The 23,734-nt window shown below is 38.2% G+C and overlaps 2 protein-coding genes across 2 annotated transcripts in view; one reads left to right on the top strand and one right to left on the bottom strand.

Moving 5' to 3' along the window:
• mtor (mechanistic target of rapamycin kinase) overlaps positions 1–23,734 on the top strand; it is a 145,916-nt gene that overhangs the window by 43,105 nt on the left and 79,077 nt on the right. The window contains exon 29 of the mRNA XM_028452859.1: positions 23,355–23,430. Coding sequence (XP_028308660.1) covers positions 23,355–23,430 — 76 coding nt within the window. The remainder of the gene's footprint in view (positions 1–23,354; positions 23,431–23,734) is intronic.
• angptl7 (angiopoietin-like 7) lies at positions 1,069–5,313 on the bottom strand. Its single transcript, XM_028452871.1, has 5 exons — positions 4,772–5,313; positions 3,686–3,786; positions 3,402–3,596; positions 2,994–3,189; positions 1,069–2,906 (listed from the first exon to the last, which is right to left on the bottom strand). Exons 1-5 carry the CDS (start codon positions 5,130–5,132, stop codon positions 2,737–2,739), a joined length of 1,023 nt encoding a protein of 340 aa, XP_028308672.1. The 5' UTR covers positions 5,133–5,313; the 3' UTR covers positions 1,069–2,736.

Below are 23,734 nucleotides of genomic sequence, written 5' to 3'. Positions count from 1 at the left end.
TGATGATGATGAATGATGGGAGCCCGCACTCTGGTGTTTTCAATATCCCCATCTGGTTCTCACCTCTCCAGGGTTTCCCATAAAAAAGGGATCGAGACACTGGTGTGTTAAAAGTGCTCGTGAGCCTAGTTTTACAGAGTCGGGGCTGTATGAGTTTAGAAAACACATCTGATGCATATTTTTTGATGACGTAAAGTCATTGTCGTGACTGCTTTTCTAACTGAAGTGTCATTGTTTGTCGATGACTGACTCATTTCTGTAATTGCTCTGAGTGGTTTATTAAACAGATCTTTAATTCTATTTTGGGCTCATAACTGTGACCAAAGAACTCTTAAAAGTACAATTGTCATGAGTTGTAACAGTTCCAGAAAAAGTTGAAGACTTGTATAAAGAATTAGTCAGTGGTTTGATGATACATCAACACATAACCATAAATTTATTCAGGAAATGGGTTTCATTTTCTCCATTTCCTCCTTAAAGAAGAATCACAGTAGACAGTGTTTTTTTGGTTTTGAAGTGGTTTTGAAAGGGAGTTGGTATGTTTTGTAAAGTTTTAATTTGATAATAACTGGTTAAATTGCACTAATGAGACCCAGATATATCACATGAATGTCTTTTAAATGTGTAGTGCTGGTTATTTTAGTGAAGAGTTCAGAGTGGTGGGTATTGTTGACTCTGGAATATTGTGTGGCTATAATGTTAATGGGAACCATTGAAATGCTTGGGATATATCAAAATGTTAGCATTAAGCAGATGTACAGCAGGCTGTAAGTGGTTAGACCAAATCTCTCACTGGAAAAAACGTGTGCATTGGATCCATGCTATGTTGTATTAAGGTGCTCTTTCGTTGTGATGAATTGGATATTTGTTGTTTGTTTAGATCCTATCGTACAAATTGCATTTCCCTGTAGTGCAGTGAGGCTTAAATAAGTTCTGCTCTGCTACTTTTAAGAATTAAAACAAAAAGAATGAATTTACATTGCATTAACCCAGTGGTTACCAAACTATTTCTGTTGCAGCCCCCTTTGAAGAATGAAAAATCATCACAACAAAATTTCAACAAAGGGGTTAAAAAATGCAAACTTTATTGAAAAATGTAAAAATTATTACTATTCTTCTTCAAAACTCATCAAAATAACATAAAATGTGCAATCGCACATTTTAAAAGGGTAATAAAGTTCTTTGAGTGTAAAGCAAACAATATTTTATGTATGTCTATCATTCATGCTGCTCAATGTTCAGCAAGGCCGTTCTTGCTGTGTCATCATGTGGGCATGCGCCCCCAATTTGGTAGCCACTGCCTTAACCTTTGCTTAGTCATCTTTCCTTCCATATCTCTTTGTACTATTGTTTGTGGCTGAAACTCATTTTAGATGATTCAAGATGTGAGTCATGGTTCACCTTGTACATGTAGTGAGTCCTTCACATGGGTAATGGACAAATCTAATGTTTTTGCACTCAGAGTGGGGAGAACCGTGATTATTCATATCAGTGCCACCTTCAGATACCCAGTTACACCAGGTAAAATTCCTGTTAAAGTCCCCACCTTCCACTGGTAGCTGAGTTTCAAAACTGTTGGAATTAATATAGAGTTGTCCATGGGGACAAGGTCAGTAGTACCCTCTTACACTGTCTACTACTGATAAATGCCTGCTTGTTGTTGTTAAGGGCTCAGGTCTGAATATTTGTGACTCTTGAAATAGAATGACCTGCCATTTATCACCATCCGGGAATCCGCTTTTGGTGCCTCAAATGTTTTCACAGTCATCTGTTGTGGAAAGAAAAGATGAATGTCTGGCTCAAATTAGTTGTTTGCCTTGACTCGTGTCCTGACCGCTGACCATTTGGCCAACGCTGGCCGTTTGTTGCTGTTAATCTAAATAGCCTTTCGGTGACTCCGCGCAACAAAGTAAACCTGGAGGTATTTAACAAGGTGGGGTGTGTGTGTGTGTGTGTGTGTGTGTGGTCCTCAGTTTTGCATTTGGCTAAGGTGCCTTGGGACTTTTAGTCAAGGTGTCAGGCAATGACCTAAGAGTCAAAGGTTACCAACTCAAGGCTGGAACACACCCATTAATAAACTTAGAGTACACAGATAATCAGCTTACAGGCAAACTCAAACTATCCTGTACTGATTCCTGGACCATATGTGCACACAGTTTCTTTTAAAAAATATGTTTTAATTTCATTCACACAACATAATTACAAAGCTGTACACATTTTACAAATCTAACTGTTCAGTCATGGACGTTAGGGTCTTACAGAGGGAAACAATTGCTGTGTACATTAAAGGAGATATCTCCAAATGCATAGACCCATCCCAGCAGACTACAATGGGCATTTTAATTAGATATTAGCAGTGTGTAAAGATTTATAGCTGATCCAGTCTGGATGCTCACCTGTGTTAAATGTGCTAAAAATTCGACCTCATGCTTTCAAGACAGTTGTGAGAAAGAATCAGTCCAGTTACCCTTTAGGATAGTGGTGAAAGGTCAACTAGTGAAGTTTTTAAAATTTAGAATATTTTACTGATAAATACACACGCAAAACAACAAACTACAATATACAATCAAAAACGCCACCAACGCAAAACATTCATCTGACTGACCAGACAGTCACAGTCATTTCATTCCTTGAGCCATCGAGGGAAGGCCATGACTTTTTAGTTGAATCATGTATTTAGCAGATCTCTTGGTATTCTTGGATATGATTTTAATTGAGAACACGTCCCTGAGGTTTTTATGGTTGAAAACCTACTGGTCGGACCTTCATCTCTACCTTCTTCAGTGAGTAGTTGGGTCCATGCCAACCATACCAAGTGATCCCATCTGTGTTCTTTGTGTGCTCACCATAGCGATAGAAAACGCCATTCAGATTAGAATCAGTGCAGCAGTTGTACCAGTAACCACCTGGAAGTGAATGAGGGAAGGAGAATTAGCCTTGATTAACAAAAAAGATGAGGGACTTTATCATCTTGCATTGTACAAAGAAATTACCTTTGCGCAAAGCAGCGCAGTGATCTACACATTTGTCGTTATCTTTGTTGAAGGTGCTGAAGTTAGTGTTGTTGTGGTAGCGCAAAGAGTCTCCAGCATTTCCACTGTAGTTGGCAAGGAAGAGCTTGTAGCTGTTGAGCTCATTACTCACTGTGAAAAAACCGTATTCAGCATAGCGTGTCTCTCCTACCCAGTCCTGTCACGGAAAGCACATATGACATGTTTTAAAGAGGGATATCTCTAAACGATGGCAAAGTCTTTTAAAACACTATAATTTTATATTTATTTTCTTAAACCCACTAATTTTTCTAATGAATCTTTTCTGTCTGAGGTCAGACTCCAAGTTCTGGCTACGTTTACTACAGTTAATATTAATGGTATGCCAGTGCCAGGCTTTCCATCACATACCTCCAGCTCAATCCTGAGCACACTGGGCTGCCTTGTTAGGCGGAAGATGTGGTCATTGCCCAGCCAGAAATCTCCTCGGATGGAACCAAATCCACCCTTGTACTGCTTCCAGTCACGTTTGAAAGAGGTCAGGCCAATTTTCCGTCTTTGAATCACAGTCCAACCACCTCCATTGGTGTCCATATCACAGAAGACCTGCAACCAAACAATGCAGGTTTTTAGAAATGACAACGTTGACATTGTGAATCTGAATTTGAATCAAGCAAGTTCGAAGTGAAACTTACACTGAGTTCAGGTGTACCCAGAAACTCATCCTTTGGCAGTTTGTACTCGCCTGAGATCTTGTAGTTCTTACTGTAAAGCGATGCACAGTCATACAAGGCATCTGGAGACAGAAAAACATGGTTAGGTTATTTTTTTTAAACCAAAGGGTGTTTTTTAAGAAGTTCTTAGTAACCTGAGCTTCATAATCTTCAGCCCACCAAGAGCTCAACAGAGAAGAACAAAAGCATCTTTGAATTTTATTTTAATGTGGTGATGCAATTATTAGGTCTGTGTTCTTTGGAGCCCTGAGCACAATACTTGATGAGTTATGGAAATCCTCCAGCTCTAATTTGTGTGTGCCTTCCTTTCAAGCTGTCTTGTGTCTGACTTTTACTGAAAAGCTCTCTGTGCTTTATCACTTTGATAAACCACTCAGATCAGGTTTGAGATGATATACAATGTAATGCTCATACACAGGCAACCAGTGCTGTTTAAACAAGTGTAGAGATAAGGTGACTGGTGAAGATTATTCCTGAGGGCACCTGCAGGTGGAACTCTTAAATAAAGTTTTTTTTTTTCTAAATCAGGTCAGTGGCTCCACTGTTGCGTACACTGTCGCTTCCAAACTGCCACACTGAACTTATTATAAATATTTAGTGTCTAAACTGAATACTGTAGTTTAGCATGTGTCAAATAGTTGGCATGTTTGAAAGTTTTCACATTCCATTTTGAATGATGGCTTTGCCACCATCCTCGGTTTGTAATTTGGAAAATAAGCACCTGTTTTTTCTACATGAGAACAAATCCAACTGTAATTCACAGATGAAAACTAGGGCTTGAAATTTTGTCATTTTGAACAACCTGTGACCATCTGTAAGGAAAGGGCAGCAGCTGGACTGCGGACAAAAAAAGCTACGAGACAGGTCAGAAGGTGCAAATCACTGATGGATAATAATTACCAGGTGTGAGGTATTTTTAACTTCACCTCAATGCTTTAAGTGGATTAAAAAGACTGCATTTCTTTAGATAACTTTAGATGATAGATTTAAACAAACAAACTTTACATTTACTGTCCGTGCTCTTATAGCAGCCACTTTGATGCTCACCAGATGAAGTCTGAGTAGCAGACTGAAGGGTTTGCAGCTGCATGATCTCCACACGGTTGTTGATCTCCGAGTACTTGCTCTCAGCCTCGGTGACCCGAGCTTCCTGCTGCCGGTTTTGCTGATCCAGCTCCATTATTTGCCTCACTACTTTCAACAAATCGGTCTCTTGCTTGCGGCTCAGCTCTTCGAGGATGCTGGTCAGGTTGGCCACCTGAACTTTGAGGGAGCGGACGTCATCACAGCACTGACCCTTAGGTGACTTTGGTGGCGCCAGCCTTTTCCTGGGGTTCTGTGCCCATGTGTCAGCAAAAAAGAGCAGCATTACCCCCAAAGCCACAATGCTCAGATTGACTTTGGCCATTTTTAAATTCAAAGAAAAAAAAGCTTGGAGGGCTTTGGCAGTGATCTATTGAGGAACGAATATCTCAAAAAAGGACACGAAGATCTGCAGATTTTTCCACCTGTCTAGTTGGAGATGTCCTTTGATCAACAGCTCACCCAGGCTGTGTCTTGAGTTCTTCTGTGAAACTTTGCTCTGTCTGAGCATCTTAAATCTTTTTCATGTGGGTCCACCCCCTCTTTTCCTGTGCGAATTCGTCACTGTGCTGACCCTCTCCAACCCTGAGGGGTGGAGGACCTTTTTTCAACTCCCCTCCACCCCTACCCTCCCTGTGCTTGCCCTTGTCTACCTCTCCCTTCATCTGACTCTTGGTGTCTTAGCATTGATTGGATTTAACACCTGTACCTGGGAGCTTTAGTGCCACTCTATGTATGTACAATCAAGGGTCACAATGGTTTCAAATATCTCCATCTATCTCAGCTTTTTGCATTGATATTTCTTTCACATTGACATAACAAAAAAACATTTAAACACCAAACAGCTGGTAAGAAATTTCCTCATACTTTGATTACCTTCTTAATAACGGACGTTGCTCTTTTCTTGTGGCTTACCATTTCATCATTAAGTTTGGTCTAAACATGCCAAAAAAGGTGTCAAGTCAAGAAATGTTCTTAATTGTAGTTTCACCGTTGTGTCGACGCTTTTGGCAGATGTTAAAGTGGGCATGCTTAGAGTGTCAGATTTCAAAGGGCTGTGGGTATGAGAAGAGAGGGTCGCTGAAATATTCAGGATAAACTTAGAGCAAAAACACAGGTCGCATCTGTGAAAAAAAATGTGAATTCGAAGGCAGGGCGAAGTGTGAAGGTGCCGTCTACATGTGTAAAGGCTTAACATTTTGCCTTTGCACATGCAGTGGGTTTTAATGTAAGCCTACAAGGTGTAGAGTTACCCACTACAGAACCACAATATGGCTAAGTATAAGGCTCTTTTGAGTATGTTTTATGTCTAACAGAAGGAAGTGTTGGATTGGATTTTCTCCCTAGTGTGTAAGCACAAATTATCCTAACAGTTTTTAGATTTTGATTTGTTTTCGATTTTTGGTAATACCACCCCTATATTAGCAAACCAACTGCTTTCACTCACTTCAGGTGAGGTGTAAAATGTGAGCTTGTTTGTTTACTTGTTTAATCCTTATTCCTTCTGTGCTGCTGTATTGCATTAGAGAATTGTGACACTTCAAATTTCCCCCAATGACAATCAACAGAGTCCAATGTTTCAGTGTCAATACTTCATGACAAAAAGCAACATTTTGTAAACATTGGCTACAGATGGAATTTATGCAAGTGTCCTTGATGTATCTCTCTGATATGTAGAATGCCATTATGACCACTTAGCTTTTCTTGCTGCCGAAATCAGTTGAAGCCTTTACCCATGCAGATCTCAAGATGTAGAGCTGTTCCTTAAAGGAGACATATCATGCATTTAAGTCCTTCCTTTTTACATATAAATCATACAGTTGTGGTCTATATAAAGCGGAACTGCAATGCTTGGGTTTGAATTCCTCATTATTATAGCTCTACAACCTTCTGGCTCATTCTTCGTCCACAATGATTTTAACCAAAGTGACACTACTGGTACTTTCTATGTTTCTAATAGCGACAGAGATTTCCTCTGTTTTTTTTGTTGTTGTTTTTTTAAGTTAACAGTGTTTTAAACCACTGCTTTAACTTTAATGTAAGCATTTTACAAGGTGGGCTAACTGCACATATGCTGTCACGTCAAGGAAAATATATAGTTGTTTTGACAAAACATGGTGGGGTTTCTCAAATCTGCCCATTTTACTGCTTTAGGCGCTTAATTTTACACAACTCACAATAAACACATAGGTTACAGTTTGAGAAACATTTGAGAACATTTTTATTGCCTAACAAATGTTAGTGGAACAGAGTGTGAGAAAGGCTGATGTTTTGGGGATGCCTGGGAGGAAGTGCGGTGGAGTATAAAGTGGACAATCTATGCAATAAAAACCAGGAAAGAACGTTCTGGTTAGTTTGAAGCAGTGTAGATTCATAACACTAAGTACCACAGACACAATTTGTACTTTAGGAACAATAATGGAGAAATATAGAGAAGGTTGAGGCAAAAGACAATTACACTGCATGTTCTTACCAAAACAAAGCCGGTTTCAAAGTACCAAGAGAGGAACTGTACGGTTTGAGGAAGTAACAAAAAAGTATGTGACAGTGCAGAATTGGGTTTAGGGTCTGGGCAGAATTACTGTATATCAGGGATCAGATGTTGTGTTTGCACTAGTGGAAAGTAGTTCAGGTGGATCTAAAGTTCTAATAAATCTTAGTTGGTAAATCGCACCCTAACATAAAGAAGTAAAAAAATCTATTCCCATCATCTGTGCATCTTACAATCCAATTCGGAGTGTGCATCATTTTTCCATTTATTTAAATTATTATTATTATAAGGTGGCTGTTTTTTATGCACTGTATAATCAAATATTAGATATGGAGGTGTGAATAAAAAACAAAATTTAGCTAACTAATTGCAAATCTGGGCGTAATTATTCACGATTAATCAAACATTGGACATTTTCAAAGGACTCACTAAAGAAATGATCGTGTTTATCCTGAAATGGTTACATTTATTAAGGTAAATGGAATGGACTAAATGGACTTGATTTTATATAGCGCTTTATCACCACACTGAAGCAGTCTCAAAGCGCTTTACATATCAGCTCATTCACCCAATCACTCTCACATTCACACACCAGTGGGACAGGACTGCCATGCAAGGCGCTAGTCGACCACTGGGAGCAACTTAGGGTTCAGTGTCTTGCCCAAGGACACTTCGACACATAGTCAGGTACTGGGATCGAACCCCCAACCTCTCGATCAGAAGACGATCCACTACCACCTGAGCCACGGTCGCCAGGTGAAATGTGTAATTTCAATTGTTTCTACAAAGAAAAACTCTGGACTTTAACTTTTAGCTTAGTTTTTGTTTGTTCTCCTTTTGAACACATGAGAAGACATTCATTGACATTAGGCTTCACATTCTCACTTTTATGCCAATGAAAATGGATCCTAGTTTGCTAAAGTTTTCTTGGCTTGTATTGTACAGTTTTCAATAAAGTTCCTAAAGAATAATAAAAAAAAAAGATTGTGGAAAAATGAGCAACAAAGTTAACGCAATTTGCTGGCCTTTATTTTGATATATTTGCACGCTATACAAAGCAAATGTCATGTTTTTTCATTTAATTACTAGGTATATGTGTTATCTCACATTTCAACACAACAGAATGAACAAATACCTCATCTCTACTAGGCAACAGAACTGTTTCACAAGTCTAACAAGCTGCATTTACCCTGTTTGTTACTTGACAGCATGTGGGTTCATGCCCCAGGTCCAACCAGCAGCAGTGGGAGTTGGTCGTCAGATGAACTGTTTTCTCACACTTTGTAAAACTGCAGCTGACTGAAAAGTTGCATTTCCATGTGTTTTATTGTGAGGAGATTGTAATTGATGATGGACTGAATCGTTGCAGGATTGGGGGCAGAATGCATTCATCATCATTTTCCTCAACCTCATAAGTTTGGCTCTGACTTGTGTAATAGCCGTGTGGCTTATGCTTGATATTTCACAGGTGCATCTCATTTCATTTCTCCAGTTGAGCTCATTGTGCTCAGTAATAGCATTGTAGCATGTTTAGGTGTTCAAAGTTGTAGATAGAGCACACTAGCTAATCAATAACCAGTCAGATGACACCTGTCTTCTATTAAAATATTTTTAGTGCCTTTGGCAAATGGGACTTTAACCAAGCACGTATTTGACACGTTTTTTTTTATGGGAACAGGGGATTAATATTGTTTTTGCTGTTTTATTTTGAGTCTTTACAAGTTTTTTGTTGTTGGTATTGTTGTCCAATGTTGCCATGTGCTTTTAGTTTCCTGTACATATTTGTTAGAAGTCTTTGGGACATATGGGAATAATCTAAGCCAGGGTCTTACTATACAGAGATATTGAAACAATTGCTGACTGCTTTCATGTTCTGATCAGTTCCCAGTGATGGTCTTTTTTATGTCCGAATTTCTTTAGTTGTTTTAATAATGTTAGCTTTTTTTTTTTTTTTTACTACTATTATTGATCCGATATCGGCACGAATCATACACCCCTAATTTTTTCTCCCATACTTTTACGACTTATTTTGTTGTGTGGAATGTTGGAAAAAGCTTGATCAAGTGATATGATATTACTCTAACAGAGAACAATAAGTCAGCAACAGTAGGTATGAGAAGAACTATTATTATTATTATGATTATTATTAACCAATGGGTTACAAATATTTTAAACCTCACACATAAGAATAAGCTACAATTGAATAAAATAAACATATACAAATTAGAAGACCCTGAAAAAGAACTTCAAAATTAAATTAAAACAAATTAATAATGATTTTCATGTGCAAATTACCAATAATTTAACTTCAAAATATTGCCTCACGACAGACATAGCTACTACTTATTACTACTTTGCAGGCACCTTAGTGCACGCTGTGATCACGTGGGCTCTGCATGCTAGATTCGGGCACTGCTGGATAGAAATAGACCGCTTGTATCGGAGTGACAATATCAGAGTCCTAATATCGGTGATTTTAGATGGAGGCCGATATAAACTGATGCTGGTATTCGACTGATATCCAATTTCAATATCGATTGGCACACTCACTACTGTAATATGAAACCAAGTGAACTACAATATTTGTTCCCAACCAATAATTTTCTTTTAAAAGCCCCATACTTTCAACAAACAGCTTTATGTGTCTCATCTCACTCCACCAATGCCTCTTAGCAGCATCCTCTGGGCCTGGACTGTGTCACTTAGTTACTCCAGCTGCTCACTGTTTTATAGCATCAGCATCGTGCTGTTTTCCTTTCACAAACAGCTTCTTTTAACACCCGTTTGAGCAATAACCAATTATCGACAGTATTTGTATAAAAACAAGCAAGGCTTTGCTTGACATTAGTGGTTTTTAACTAAAGTCCTTGTCTTTATATGACTTCCTCGAGACAGCCCACACATTTCATTGAACAGGTTTCTTTCCGTTGCCCTTTCAGGCAACAAGGAAGACCTGCTGTGTTAATTGCAATAGTTATTTTTAAACAAGAGCTGATAAAACAAACAATGTCCCAGTCACTCTTTGGGTCCTTATTCCTTAAATGTTCTGGGGAAAATATTTGACAACCTGTTATCATTGGCCTCACACTGTCTGAAGAGAACTCCTTCATATAATTAGAGCAGACATAGGCAACTGGGGTGGGCCCCAAAGTAAATGTACAAAAAGACTCACAAAACACAAAAGATATACAAAATTATTTCAACATAACAACATAAAGAATTAGAGAAAAATACACAAAAAAGTACAATAAACTCCTCATTACAGACAAAACAACAATATAACAGAATGGCAGAAAAATGCCAGTGCCTGCGTAGCAGAATCTCAGTTGCAGCACGTTCACACCAAACGCGTCCAAAGCGTCAACAGAATCAGGTTCACATAGACAATATATGGTGTACGCACTTCTAGGGAGCGTCAGAGTTCCCGCTGCGCATCAAGCGCTTCCTGTGCGATGCATTTTGAAGTTTTTTGCGCTGCGAACGCTGTGCGTTTCGAGATTTCAAGCTTTTGACGGCGCCTTCAACGCAGCCGACACTGGAGTTGGGATTGTTGAACTTTTGGGGCATATCTCGGTGTGTCGACCAATCGGGAGCTTTCCCCAACCATGACGTATTCAGAATAATAAGAAAAAAACAACACTAACCGGAGGCAGAGACAGATGGATAGACACTCTTCTGCTGGCATAGAGCTCTTGTAGTTAGTGTCCTGGTAGGAGATGCGAGCGCCGATGTGGGTCAGCAGGTCATCAAACTGGGCACGAGAGAGATGGAAGTAGCGCTGAAAGTGACTCTTGTCCGAGCGCAGCTCTGGTGGATCCAGAAACGGTGCCGAGGCGCAAATAGAGCCAAGCCACTCTCTTGATAATGTAGAGCCGATGAACGGGAGTCGGAGGCTGCGTGTTCAGCACGGAACTCCAAACTTTATTATCCATTCAGCCACACTTCTCTATAGCCCTCTGACATCACAGTGCACACACTGAGTCACACCAAAATACAGCCGACCGGAAACACCTCCTTCTCAACACAATGTTCCCACCACTTCACGGTCACAGGGTGAATTATGAACGTAACTGATTGCCACAATATCATCCATTGTATGAACACCACCGACAACAGAGAGCCCCTCCCCTTGACGGGTTGCCGTCCCAACTTGTGTAGACGTACATCTCGAGCATCTTCGACGCTGGTGACAAGCGTTCTGATTCAATGAGCACAAGCGTCCAACTAGGGGCGTGAGGCACAATTTTATCAATCGTATTTGTCTATTGAAAGTTTCCAGTTGGTATACAGCAGATTAAGATCAACTGACATCAATTTTCTTGTTAAATAAGTAACATATAACCAACTTTGTTTTATAATTTAGTTTAAAACTAAATCAGTAGTTTTATATTATGTGTAATTTGCTTCTGGCTTTCTGTGGTGGATTTCTTGATGACATTAGTAAACTGTGTCACCCTGAATTTCTGAAAATGTGTGAACCGAAGGCTTATTACAGAGAGCAGAATATTAGGATTGTATTTAATGTAAATTTTCACAAGGGTTAGATATAAATTGTAAATGTTAAAGATCTTTAGTGGCGCTAAAGCAGTGATTCCCATTTTAGACTATGACTGTGTACTCGCGTTTAGGGGTATGTGAACACGTTGCAGTGAGGTGGTGGAAGACATTCAACAGTAGTCATTTTATTTGTCTGAATTAAAAAAAATGTAGTAGGCTCCCCTCAAATAGTTTCGCCCGGCCGAAAATAAATAATGGTAAGAACACCATCAAAGTCGAAATGGAACCATGACTGTTCAGGGTGTTTCTTTTTGGCTTTTGAATATTTTTCTTTAAAACTGGAAGAAATGATTTCATACCATGATAAAAATGATGAACAAGGTGCTTCTAGTTTGCTTCTATAATACGGTTGGTATTAAGTCGTAAGCTTTTGTGGAACAAAGTCCACAAAGGTTCTCTCTGAAGCCTACATTAGTTTATTTTTGTGTTTGGAGCTGCTACGGAGATCTGTGGGGATGATGACTGTTTTCTTTGTAGAAACCAAACATATGTATTATGAGGCTACAGAAAAAACACACAGAGAGAGCTTTCCATTAAGATCAAACCTACAGTGTAGGGTTGGGCGATTTTGCCTTAAAAAAATCTCCAATTTTAAAAAAGAAAGGAAAAAAAATGTAATGCACCTAAAAATGACTGCAGACATCAGATATATTGTAAAAAGTACAACTTTTTTTTTTGCTGTGATTGTCCTCAAGAGTTAAAATTCATAGAACAATCCCAAAATAAAAGGTAAGCTTAAATATTCTGATTAAGAAATCAAATAACTACATTTTCTATAAGATTACAATTAAAAAAAAATGTAAATTCTTCCCTTAGCATCTCAGCATAGTGCAAATAAAAAATTGAACATGCCTGTGACACACATATAGCTGAATCAAAAGGTAAACAAAGAGAGGGCTGGCTCACATTGGAATGCGAAAAAGTCCTACAAAACTGTGGTGGGAAAATATAAAAATATTTAAAGATTATTATTATTATTATTTTAAACTCAAATTTGCAAAATAAAACATTGTTTTTATCTACAAATTTGATTAATCGATTAAATCGATTTTTTTTGCCCAGTCCTACTTCAGTGTCTAGGCTGTGGGTTAGCATGCTAGCCACATTTTCTCAAACCAGCTCTTACATCATTATAGTAACCTGCCCATGTCTCGACATGTGACAAAATATATTTGGGTAAATTCAATTTTTACTAGTTAAAAGGCAAACTTTAACTGTACGATTAAGATATTCTACCATGTAAGCGTTAACATTGTTAAACCTGGTCACGTTTACGGGTAAAAGAGTTCCTGTAATGAAAAACATTGCATGCATTGTGGTCTCTTTAAGCCCTGAGAGTGGCAGCCATCATTTTTTGGCAAGACCATCAAGCAGTCTGGTGGCTTACGCTGGTGATGTCTACCAGGTGGTGCCTTGTGTCACTCCCAGATGGAGGCCAGGTGGAGCCGTCTGCTTGCCATCCTACAAACCAGTAGCTGGGACAAACAGGGCTGTAGGGGTAAGAAGGCTAGATTAGACTCGATCCCCTTTGAATGATTCCCTCTGCTTTGTGTAAGCACAGTCATCATGTGGCAGTGCCTCAGAGAGACATTTCGTGATACTGGGATGTAAACCAGTCCTGTCATGGGACGGGAAACAACACGGCACGCAAAAACTTTGATTGCTTTAGCATTTTGATTCTCTGCGTTTCTTATTGTTGAATAAAATAATTGGACATGTCAAAGCTTTCACTTTGTTGTTTATCACTCCCTTTTGAGTCAATTCATTACTCACGTGAAAGAGTAAATCCTGTTTGAACACAGCCTCTTTGTGCAGATGTGGTGAGTAGTTTAGGACTTGCATAATCTTTTAGTTAAAATGACATCTCTTGTTTTTATTCTTCAAGATTAAATCAATGACATATAGCTGAAGTGAATAAAAAAATAGCTATTCTGACATAATTTATGCAAGACATGATTTATGCAAATGTGTAGATTGAACATGTACATGTGCACAGAAATGAGATGGGAAAAAAAGAATCTCAGAAACTTTGTATATGGATGTAGTCATCCACATAGCAACAGCAGCATTCCAATTAGGTAACGGTCCTGTTTCTTCTCTCTCTGGGCCACCAGAGACACTTTGTTCTGTGTGACTGTTGACCTGAAGGTGAGGTACCCAGGAGACACATTTGGCAGCCAGGTCCCAATGTGGTGATATGTTGATATGAACATGAGCAGGAAAGGCTTCCCTGGCTCATGTCTCAGTGGTCCTTTAACACGCCTAACTTACATGCAGATAAAGAAAAGCATAAAACAGTCATGTAAGGAATGTGGTTGTTGAGGGACCTTTTTATTTCTTGCAATGTGCTCTTGACAAATGTATTATGTGCATCATCTCATATAATAAAATACTTTGTCCTCCACTCTGACTGATGAAATTCACTTGGTCCGCACTTGTTTAATGATGAGGTTTACCTGTAACTGGAAAGATAATTGAGTAAGTAAACACTGTTTGAGTTAGTCTCCACAGCAGCGGGCTGCCATGTTGAATTTCTGTAACATGTCACTCTCAGAACATTTTGCGTGACTTGCCTCTCTTGCATCACTTACTTTGTGTAATTGTATTTTTTGTATTTTTCCACGGACCCCAGGAAGAATTGCAGCAGCTTTCGCTGTGGCTAATGGGGATCTTAATAAATAAACTAATAAAATTACAGTAAAGATCAAAGTAAACTTCCGAGCTGCAATTTCAACTTTTTCCATATTTTATTTGAGAAAATTATCATTTATTTATTGATCTGTGAGGCTTACACTGTCTTTGCATTATTTAATAAAAAATATCATCCCTAGCAGCTTCAACTATTAATGCAAAGTCCTAAGTTTGGATAGAGGAAATGGCAGGTTTCAAAATGTACCACTATTGTTTTGTTATGGGAAAACTTTAACATCTGTAACTGACTTTTTTAATGGGGAAAGTTAAAGATAATACCAGTATAGATGGCAGTGAACATTCTGGCGTGATAATTAGGGGGTGGTACCAACCTGGTAAGGGTCAGGAGTCCTTGAAACTGGATGAATCCTTTCTTAATAGCACTCCACGGCAAGACAGTAAGTTGAGTGATCAGCTAATATTCAACAGGCAAAGTCATTCTTTCAAAGCCTAGTAAAGTGTTTCCTCGTGGGGAGCATCTGCTCTGGGATAAAACCAGACATTTCTTTTCCTTAAAGTCAAAAACAAGAAACAAAGCACAAGTCAGGCAGTGTCTGAAATGAGTACAAGCCCACTTTAGCCACACAGAACCCAAGATCATCTGAGAGGAAGCTAGCAGCTGAGGTAACTACTTCCTATCCCCTCATGCATATCTCATTGAGTGATTCAGATCTGTCTCTACTGAAGCAATGAATAGGAAGATAAGTGGATCTGCATTGGATCATGACAACTTGCTGCTAATTATTTCCACAAAAGGTGCACATGTCTAAGATTTAAGATTTAATTTCCAACGTATGTATCAGGAGTTCTAAAGTTGAGCAGTTTACGTCATTTGGACTGAATCTTTCTTTTCGTTTTTCCCGTGAGTTCATTATAATACTCCATGTGTGGCACATTATTTTTGCTATTTTAAAGAAGCTTTTCAAATAAAAGTTTTCCCTGGCCTTTGTTCACCCCTCATTCGTGTGTCAACAGTGGGCTGTACGGTTTGATTTTCATTGAAATGCCAGTTGGGCTGTTGAAATAATATACAGCAGTAAAAAAATTGCAATGTTTTTAACCCATTAATGTCAGTCATTTTTCATTTTCCTGTGGCTGATGGCTGAACACGATAGTTGGAGCTACTTAGCTTGGAGCGGAAGAAAAACAAAGCTTGTCTGTGCTGAAGTTCTTACTGTGGTTCAATTAATGGTCCATCCAACAAGTGGAAAGAAAGGTTAACTCTCCGGAACCTTCACGTTTAAGAATATTTTTAAATTATATGAATGCATTTTTTAAATTTTTATTTTATAGAATAACTTGAACAATTCAATGGGAGTATAAAATCGCAGTTATGTCTGTTGCCAACTAGAAGATCTGAAGGTATTCTACCATTCAGGCTGTTTTCAGCAGTGTCTTCTAAACTTCTAATTGCTACAGTAAAACATATGCCTTGCTAATTAATTACATTTTGCATTTCCTCAACTTTTCAACTAATTCCTTTTGCTTTTCTCTGTGACCATTATTCCTCATTTACATCTAAAAGTAATCAATATTGTTAAAAATTTCACATACTTCTTCCTTTACAAAATGTTATCATCAGAGTTGAAAAAGACAAATTTTACAAGGTCTGGAGCAAATGGACTGAGTACGTGAAACCAATCAGATTTGATTTAATTTGATTTCACTTATGCTTTTGGTAAGCATTCTGTTTCTCATTGTTTTCATCTGTAATATTGTACATTATGTTAAACAAACACAGAAGGGTACTATGGACAGAATTGCCTGAATTTAACAACTATAACCATCCTTTTCTATATGTTGGAGTGATTGTTTGTGATGGAAATTTGCCTTTCAAAAATAAAAAGAGAATTAAAACAAAAATGGTGTCATTAGTACAGTTCATCCCACTTAAAGGAACTTAGGGCAGGATTTGTGAAAAAATAAACATTAAGTTTAAGTCTTTTAAAACAGAACTAAGTAACTTTTTTTAAAAAAAATCCTTTTCGTAGTCCCACTGAGGTTATTACAAGTGTTTATGGGGTGATTGAGTTTTTTTTTATTACCCTCTGCTGTCTCTGACCAGACAGCCACACTTGCAACTTTCCCTGCCTCCGGTCCGGTACCAGTCTCACAGCTCTGTTGTCGTTCTCGCGGCAAGAAGTACTGCTTTATGACAGCCCAACACACACTAATGCTATACTAGCATCAGCCCCGTGGCTGCTCACGATTGTCTACAAACTCTTTTTTCAAACCCACATTATGGCAGAGCCAGCAAAAAATGGCAGAGAAGACCTTTGTCCGAGGAGGGGAGGAAAATTAAGAGGCAATCGGATCGACAGAGGGCTCAAACACGAATCCGATAATATCGACAGTACCTACCTCTTCAGACATTTCTTCGTGTTATCCTTCTTCTACCGTCTTGGGAGAGCAAAGGTGCGCATGTAGCTGTGGGGTGGGGCAGGCGGCGGGGGGTGCCGAGTGTTTACTACAGTGACATAACCAAAAGGGACCTTTAGGGGGAGCGCTAAGCGCAAGTTGCTTTGTTCTGCTTTAATGCTAATGGGTGATGAAGCGTTCAAACCCAAAAAGAATGGCCCACACACACATCTCCCTATTGCCTTGAACAAACTTTGTGATACATTTTGTACTGCAATTCCGGACCCAAATTTCCCATGTAGTCCTGCAGACCTGACGTCAAATGACGTTGATGTGCGTTCTTGACGGCTTGGTGAGGCGTCCACTTTGCCGGAAATGAAGAAGTAGAAGAAGATGACGACTCGGAGACTGAAAGAAGACAACCACGGTGAACCAAACTACTTTTTTGGTTCTGAGGAGGCATGAAGAGGCATGTGCGGAGGTCTTGCAGTTAGATTGGGGATTGGGCCGCATTTTGTCATCCAAGTCTGGCCCAAACCCTACAGGTATTTAGATATTTATATCCAAGCCCGACCCGAAATCAACAGTTAAAACCTTGTTTATTCCTCATAAAAATGTTTGTTTTAGTGATAAATCCACTATTATTAATGAACAACTGTTAATGTTAACAGAACAGAACTGCAGACGGGGAAACAAGCAAATGTCAAACACAAACAGGCACGTAGTGCGTGCAAGAGACCCAGTGAATCTATTTATATGATCCACATATCAAAACGAAGGACAATTCATCTTCTTATGTAGAAATAGGATTGTATGAAGAGTGGGTGGCTTCAAGGCTGTCCTCTTGCTGAAGCTGCGCTCACTACTGCTGCTACGGAATGCTACACACAAGGACACTATGCCACCATTTTTAAATATCTGTCCAAACCTGACCTGACCCGTTGGGTACCATCGGGTATCCATCCTCTACTTGTAGTCAACAATCCCCTAAACGGCGAGTTAATAGATATTTGTGTCACAGTATCAGCTGTGAAGAGTTCACGCATGCTCCGACGGCGGTGGCTTGGCTGATGACTGCAGTTACCCTAACGGCCGTCGTGTCTTTATGGAGTCCGATTTCTTGATCCTGCCCTATGTTCCTTTACGTTAAACTGGACAACTATAATCTAGTAAATAATATTCAATGAATAACTGAGGCAAATTTTTGTTGGTATCATTTTTATGTATGAGAGAAATTTGAGCTATCTCGGACATAAAATTGCATTCAAGACACGACAGCAGTCTTTTTGTTTAATTAATCAAACGTGTTTTTCATTGGGCTTGAATGAAACACGTTTTGCAGAGTAAAACAAAGACCCAAGTTCTTTGTGTAGTCTCGTTGATTAAATAGTGAATTAATATAACCTTTATTAATCCCCAAGTGGGGAATAAAGGAAAAGAGTACATTTTGCTCACTTTTACAAATTTCCACTTCACTGAGTGTCTTGGCAATTGTCAGGCAGAATAATTGCTTTTGAACAATTTGTTCTTTCTGCCTCTTTTACAAAAGAAAAGTAATTAACATGCAATGGCCAGTTAGAGTATACACAATGTGTTTTCCTTTCTTCTTTTTTTCACTCTATGTGATCAGCTACAGCTCCACTCTCACAATTTAATTTAAAATCTCCTAAATCATAAAAACTTAGTTGTGCTCATCACAGGCTAATTTATTTCTCAGTTTAGCTGCACATAAATGTTCTGAATAATTCAGCTCCTTCTGATAATACTTCTCAATTTCACATCTTTAACAATCGTTAAAAAAATCATTGCAATTAGCCTTGTCCGCACATGGAAATTTAGCTTATTTGTACTATCAAAATGATTTTATGTTTTTTCTTAACCATTGCCAGTATTATGTAATACCCTTAAAAAAATATTTAAATTTGAAAATGTCCTTAACTAAAATGGTAATGGAAAATGAATAGACTTTAGCTGCAACTGTCTACAACTGTCAACAATTAAGAAAGCTTTAGTTGTTGGTAACCAAAAAGCCTACATAAACCCACACCAGACAATGGAAATTTCATCATTTTCCTCAGAGTTTTGATTTATATTTTGGGCAAACTTTTTCATGGCTTTGACCACTAATAGAATATTATTGCTTATTTTGAGCAAATAATTAAGCTCTTTAGAGTTTTTTTTAATAATTTCTATGAAAAGTTACGCATTTTTTTAATGAAATTTCATAAGGAGTCATACCTTTTGTATCACTTTTGCAGTAATGAACCATACAATTTCAAATAGTGAAATTTCAGTGTCTTATTAAAGTAAATCATGAAAAGAAAGGATCTGTTTAGCCTTACTTGAAAAAAGTGAGAAGCCTGACAGTGGTCTCAAGATGCGTTCTGCCTGCTAATAAGTTTATACTTCAGGAGAATGTTTCGTGAGTTTTCTCACCTGGATATAGTCAGTCTGCCCTTGCTTGTAGCTGGCTGCCAGATGACTTCAGCTGTGGGACAATGAAATCCCCTTTCTGATCAGTCTTCTCTGATAAAACCAACATCTGGGCAGCTGAAACAAAATTCATCTTTGTGTGTGGCAGGACGCGGAAGTTCTCCCAGATCCTTTTTAGAAAACTAAAATGGTGTTTATCTGACTATACGAGGAAGTATTTGCAGGTCTAGTTTATGTACAATACATATCAACATGAGATTGTAACTAAATCGGAATACATTTATCACCTATTGTAACAGTGCACAAAACCTTATCAAACATTAAAAAAGTTGCTCATTTTCTGGTAATCGGTTGCATTGCTTAGTCTGATTTTCCCTGCGGTCACACCAGTCTGGCACCATGGAATTTGTTTACACCAGTGGCTTTTGAAAATTCCATTTAAAGTCTGGTGTGTGTCAATAAGCACATTCATTGTCCTTTGAGATCAAACTACGGTAATTTTAGTTTTTCCTCGGTTTATTGTTAAGCGTTGATTATTAGCTACAGTTTTACAGCACATTTAAAAACACTCAGTAGATTTCCTTTGGAAGCTCAAGGCACCCAGTGACCTTAAATTAGTGTGTTTTTTTGATTATTTTTTAACTCCAAATAACAAGACTACATTGTGTTTTGAATAGTGGTTGAATAGTGGCATTTTTTTCAATGGATAAAACCTAGAACAAAAAGTTCTTAAATCTTACATTCAGTGCCAAGTTTGTGGTAAAGGGCAGGACATTCGGCAAACAAATTAAAATGGGAAATTGACTTTATTCATCCAGTGCTGTATTTACCATCAAAGTTGTCCCAATGAGCTTTAAAATATCACTCATTCACACTCTTTTGCAACGATTGGGAGAAAGTCAGGGTTCAATGCCTTGCCCAAGCACACTATGATGTATGGATAGCTATAGCCTTGGGATTCAACCCCTGACTTCTTGAACAGAAGAAAACCCTCTACCATCAATGTTCCGTTGATCTCTGCTTGTGGCTGGAGAATATTACTGGATAACAGTAATATCATTCCCAAATTTACTTGAGAAAAAGTACTGTGAACTTTGTCGACTGCAACTAAACTAAAGTTTAGATAAGGGAAACAAGAGAAAAGATAAATTATCTTCTTGTTGGTAGCCTAAAACAAACTAAATCATGTTTTGTGTGCAAAGCCAACACTGAATGATAAAACTACAAAACCTTTTTTTTGGCATTTCTACAACAATGCTTAAATGAAACTGGTATTTGCACGTGTAGTTGTACAGGTTGGTAATCCCTATTCTGGATCCAGAACCTCATGACCTTGATTTTGGAAATTCTTTCAGGTTGCATACCTGTGTGGGAGTGGTAGCCTATTGGTTAAGGCCTAGTGGTTAAGGACGCTGGGCTTGGCATCAGAGGGTTGCTGGTTCAAGCCTCACCTGGGCCATCACTGTGGGATGTTGAGCAAGTCCCTTAACCCGAACTGCTCCCCAGGCGCTGTAAAATGGCTGCCGACTGCTCTCCAGGGATGGGTTAAAATGCCGAGAACAAATTTCATATATGTGGAACAACATACTGTATATGAGCAATAAAGGCAAAAGCCCAACTTAATTTAATACGAGGGTTTTTTACCTCTTTCTAATTGTGATTTCTAGTCTTTGTCCAAAAAACTGTGCCAAAGTGACTTCCCAACACATTTCTGTTGTTTTCACGGACTGAAAGTTACAGCAAAACAATGGCAGATGTTTATTTTGGATGTTTATGTGGAAATATCCAACTTAGGCCAAAATGTAATGTCTCTCCGAGTGAGGTGATATCACGGGGAATGCTGGGAACAAACAGAACAAAAATGCACTCAAGCGAATCACGTCTTTGTCTGGCAAAGAAACACAAGAAATCCCAGTAAGAATTAAGTAAAAACACTTCTACACATTTGTCTATGGGACTTCACATCCCACAATGCAATGTATTAAAGTTTTCCGACTTATCAACTGTTTACAGTGGAAATCAAAACATACTGTACTTTCAAGAAGCAATTTCAGCATACTACATTTGCTTGTTAGTAAATTATCCTCAATTTATTAATCTATGAAGCCTACACTATGTATATAATAAAAGTATTACAGTTTCCAGCAGCAATAAGCATTTTTAGATTTTAAAGTTGACACAATGGAGCTCAAAGCGAAAAGTCAGAGTTTTCACTTTTTACTTCTTCTTTTAAATCTACCGCCAACACCTCCTGTTTGGACTTTTTGTTATCTTATTCATTACCATGCTAGTGTGCACCAGCAGCTTCTTGAACTTGAGCAGAGGAACACTGGCTGAGCTATTTAATCACATTTCTTGGCCTTTGCCTTTTGCAAGACTTTGACGTACCCTTTGTTTCTGAAGCACATGGTCAAATATACCTCAGCAAACCTTGGCACACTATGTTGTGGAGATCCACTGAATATCAAATGCTACATTTTACAGATGTATTGGTGGTGGCTGCACTCTGGTCTCGTAGTTGAAGAAATATAATAGACCAGCAGTGCAAAAGAGTGTTTCCAGATGGTGCTGGTGGTGTGGGTGAATGAAGAGTGCACAAATGGGAATTGTGGTTTCTTGATGGATGATGCAACATTTGTCCAGCAAGAATGACTTGGTACATTTAGTTCTCACGATAAGAATTTCCTTCATGGCAAAGCATTTGTAAACATGGGCAAAAAAATCAATGAGGCAGATATTGCAGTTAAACAGGTTTCTTCAAAGTGCCTCAGTAAATGCTAAAACAACTTTGGTTCAGTGCGAAATGTGTCCAGCGGTAGCTACTACATTTAGGATGTAATTCTTTTAGCTTGTGAGTTTGGTTTAAAATTTTCCAGGCCATTGCTTTCTACCTTGAGCTCGGGCTGGGTAATGCAGTAATATTGCTATATCAGTGTGCCACTCTTTCAGAGTACAAAATCCCCATCCTACCTCAAATTTTGCAGGGAGTGAGACAACATGGCGACAGACACAGATGGCAAGCATGCAAGAAGTGTACATATAGGTTAAATATGAAATGTGTGCTAAACTGCTGCTATAACCTAGCCTGTGAAGTACATCCAGGCTCCTGTACTAAAACAAGTCACGCTACAGAACTCACTCACGCCTGCTGTCTCTTACATGAGAAAAAGCCAAAATTGATTAATAAAAGTGCCTTTGTGGCATTTTGTTGAGTATCTTTGACACAGATTAATCATTCTGTTAAGACCTTTATTTAGGAAAAAAAAGATGTATATCACATCTGATTTTAGTTTTATATTGCCCAAACCTACATTGAACCTGTTAGATCCCAGAGCACCCATTTCTGGTCTGCTTTCATCCAGCATCAGGATACGTACATTATTCATTTATCTGATCCTTCTGCAGTTTTGTCTGTATTGTAGAGCCCGACTGATATGGGATTTTTGGGCCGATACCAATATAGGGGGTTTGAAAAAGCTGATATTCAATGCATCTACCGATATCTGATTTATCGACCGTATTCGGCCAAATTTCGGTTTATATCGATATACACAGGATATATAATGTTCATGACTGTTCAAATTTTTATAATTTCCAAAATCTGATTTAAGATAAAGAAGTAGAAGACTACCACATTATGATAAAGAACTTTAATTTGTAACACTGTCAACAAAAGAACTGTGAAGCCCCTGATGAATAACAAAAGGCAAACTTGTTCAAACTGTATTTCCAGAGTACAATGTAAAAAATAATTAAAAATAAAGTTGATGAGAATCATAAACATGGATAACTAAAAAAAGGCAGATGTTGATTAATCGGTGATGGCTAAAATTGAGCTGTGCTTGTGCTTTCGTCGGCTGTCATTTAAAGTCATGTCAAAGCCAATTTCAAATCTGAGGATTTTTACCAGTTTTCTGTGTGTTTACATCATTCCAATGTCTTTTTCTATTTTTATGTTTTCAAATTTTAAAATCACATCACTCTAATAGTATGTTGATGTGGCTTTCATTTTTGCAGCATCAACAACAAACTGCAGCAGCCAGAAGCTGCATCTGGAGTGCTGGAATACGCGATGAAGCATTTTGGGGAATTGGTGAGAGCTTTTCTTCTCTTTGAATCCATTTGGTTGTTGTTTAGACAAAAAAATCAAAATAATTAGGGATGTAACGATTCACTCAACTCCCGATACGATTCGATTCACGATACTGGGTTCACGATACGATTTTCCATTTTATTTTTCATTGTCAAAAGAATCCCTTGATAAACTATTCAAAACAATGCAATTTAACTAAAAATAAATCTTGAATGAAATAAATAAAGGAATTATAAGATGCCTATTCATTTAAATTCTGGTTCTATAGTAAACAATACAAAACTGCATAATAGTTATTTTTCTT

Source organism: Gouania willdenowi, chromosome 7 (assembly GCF_900634775.1).
Source record: "Gouania willdenowi chromosome 7, fGouWil2.1, whole genome shotgun sequence".
Taxonomy (NCBI): domain Eukaryota; kingdom Metazoa; phylum Chordata; class Actinopteri; order Blenniiformes; family Gobiesocidae; genus Gouania; species Gouania willdenowi.
This window is presented reverse-complemented; position numbering and strand designations above follow the sequence as displayed.

Coding starts and splice junctions, on each gene's coding strand:
- angptl7 (XM_028452871.1), bottom strand. CDS start 5,132: ATGGCCAAAGTCAATCTGAGCATTGTGGCTTTGGGGGTAATGCTGCTC. Junction 3,190..3,401: donor TGCTCAGGATTGAGCTGGAG/GTATGTGATGGA, acceptor TTTCCGTGACAG/GACTGGGTAGGAGAGACACG. Junction 2,907..2,993: donor CTGCGCTGCTTTGCGCAAAG/GTAATTTCTTTG, acceptor ATTCACTTCCAG/GTGGTTACTGGTACAACTGC.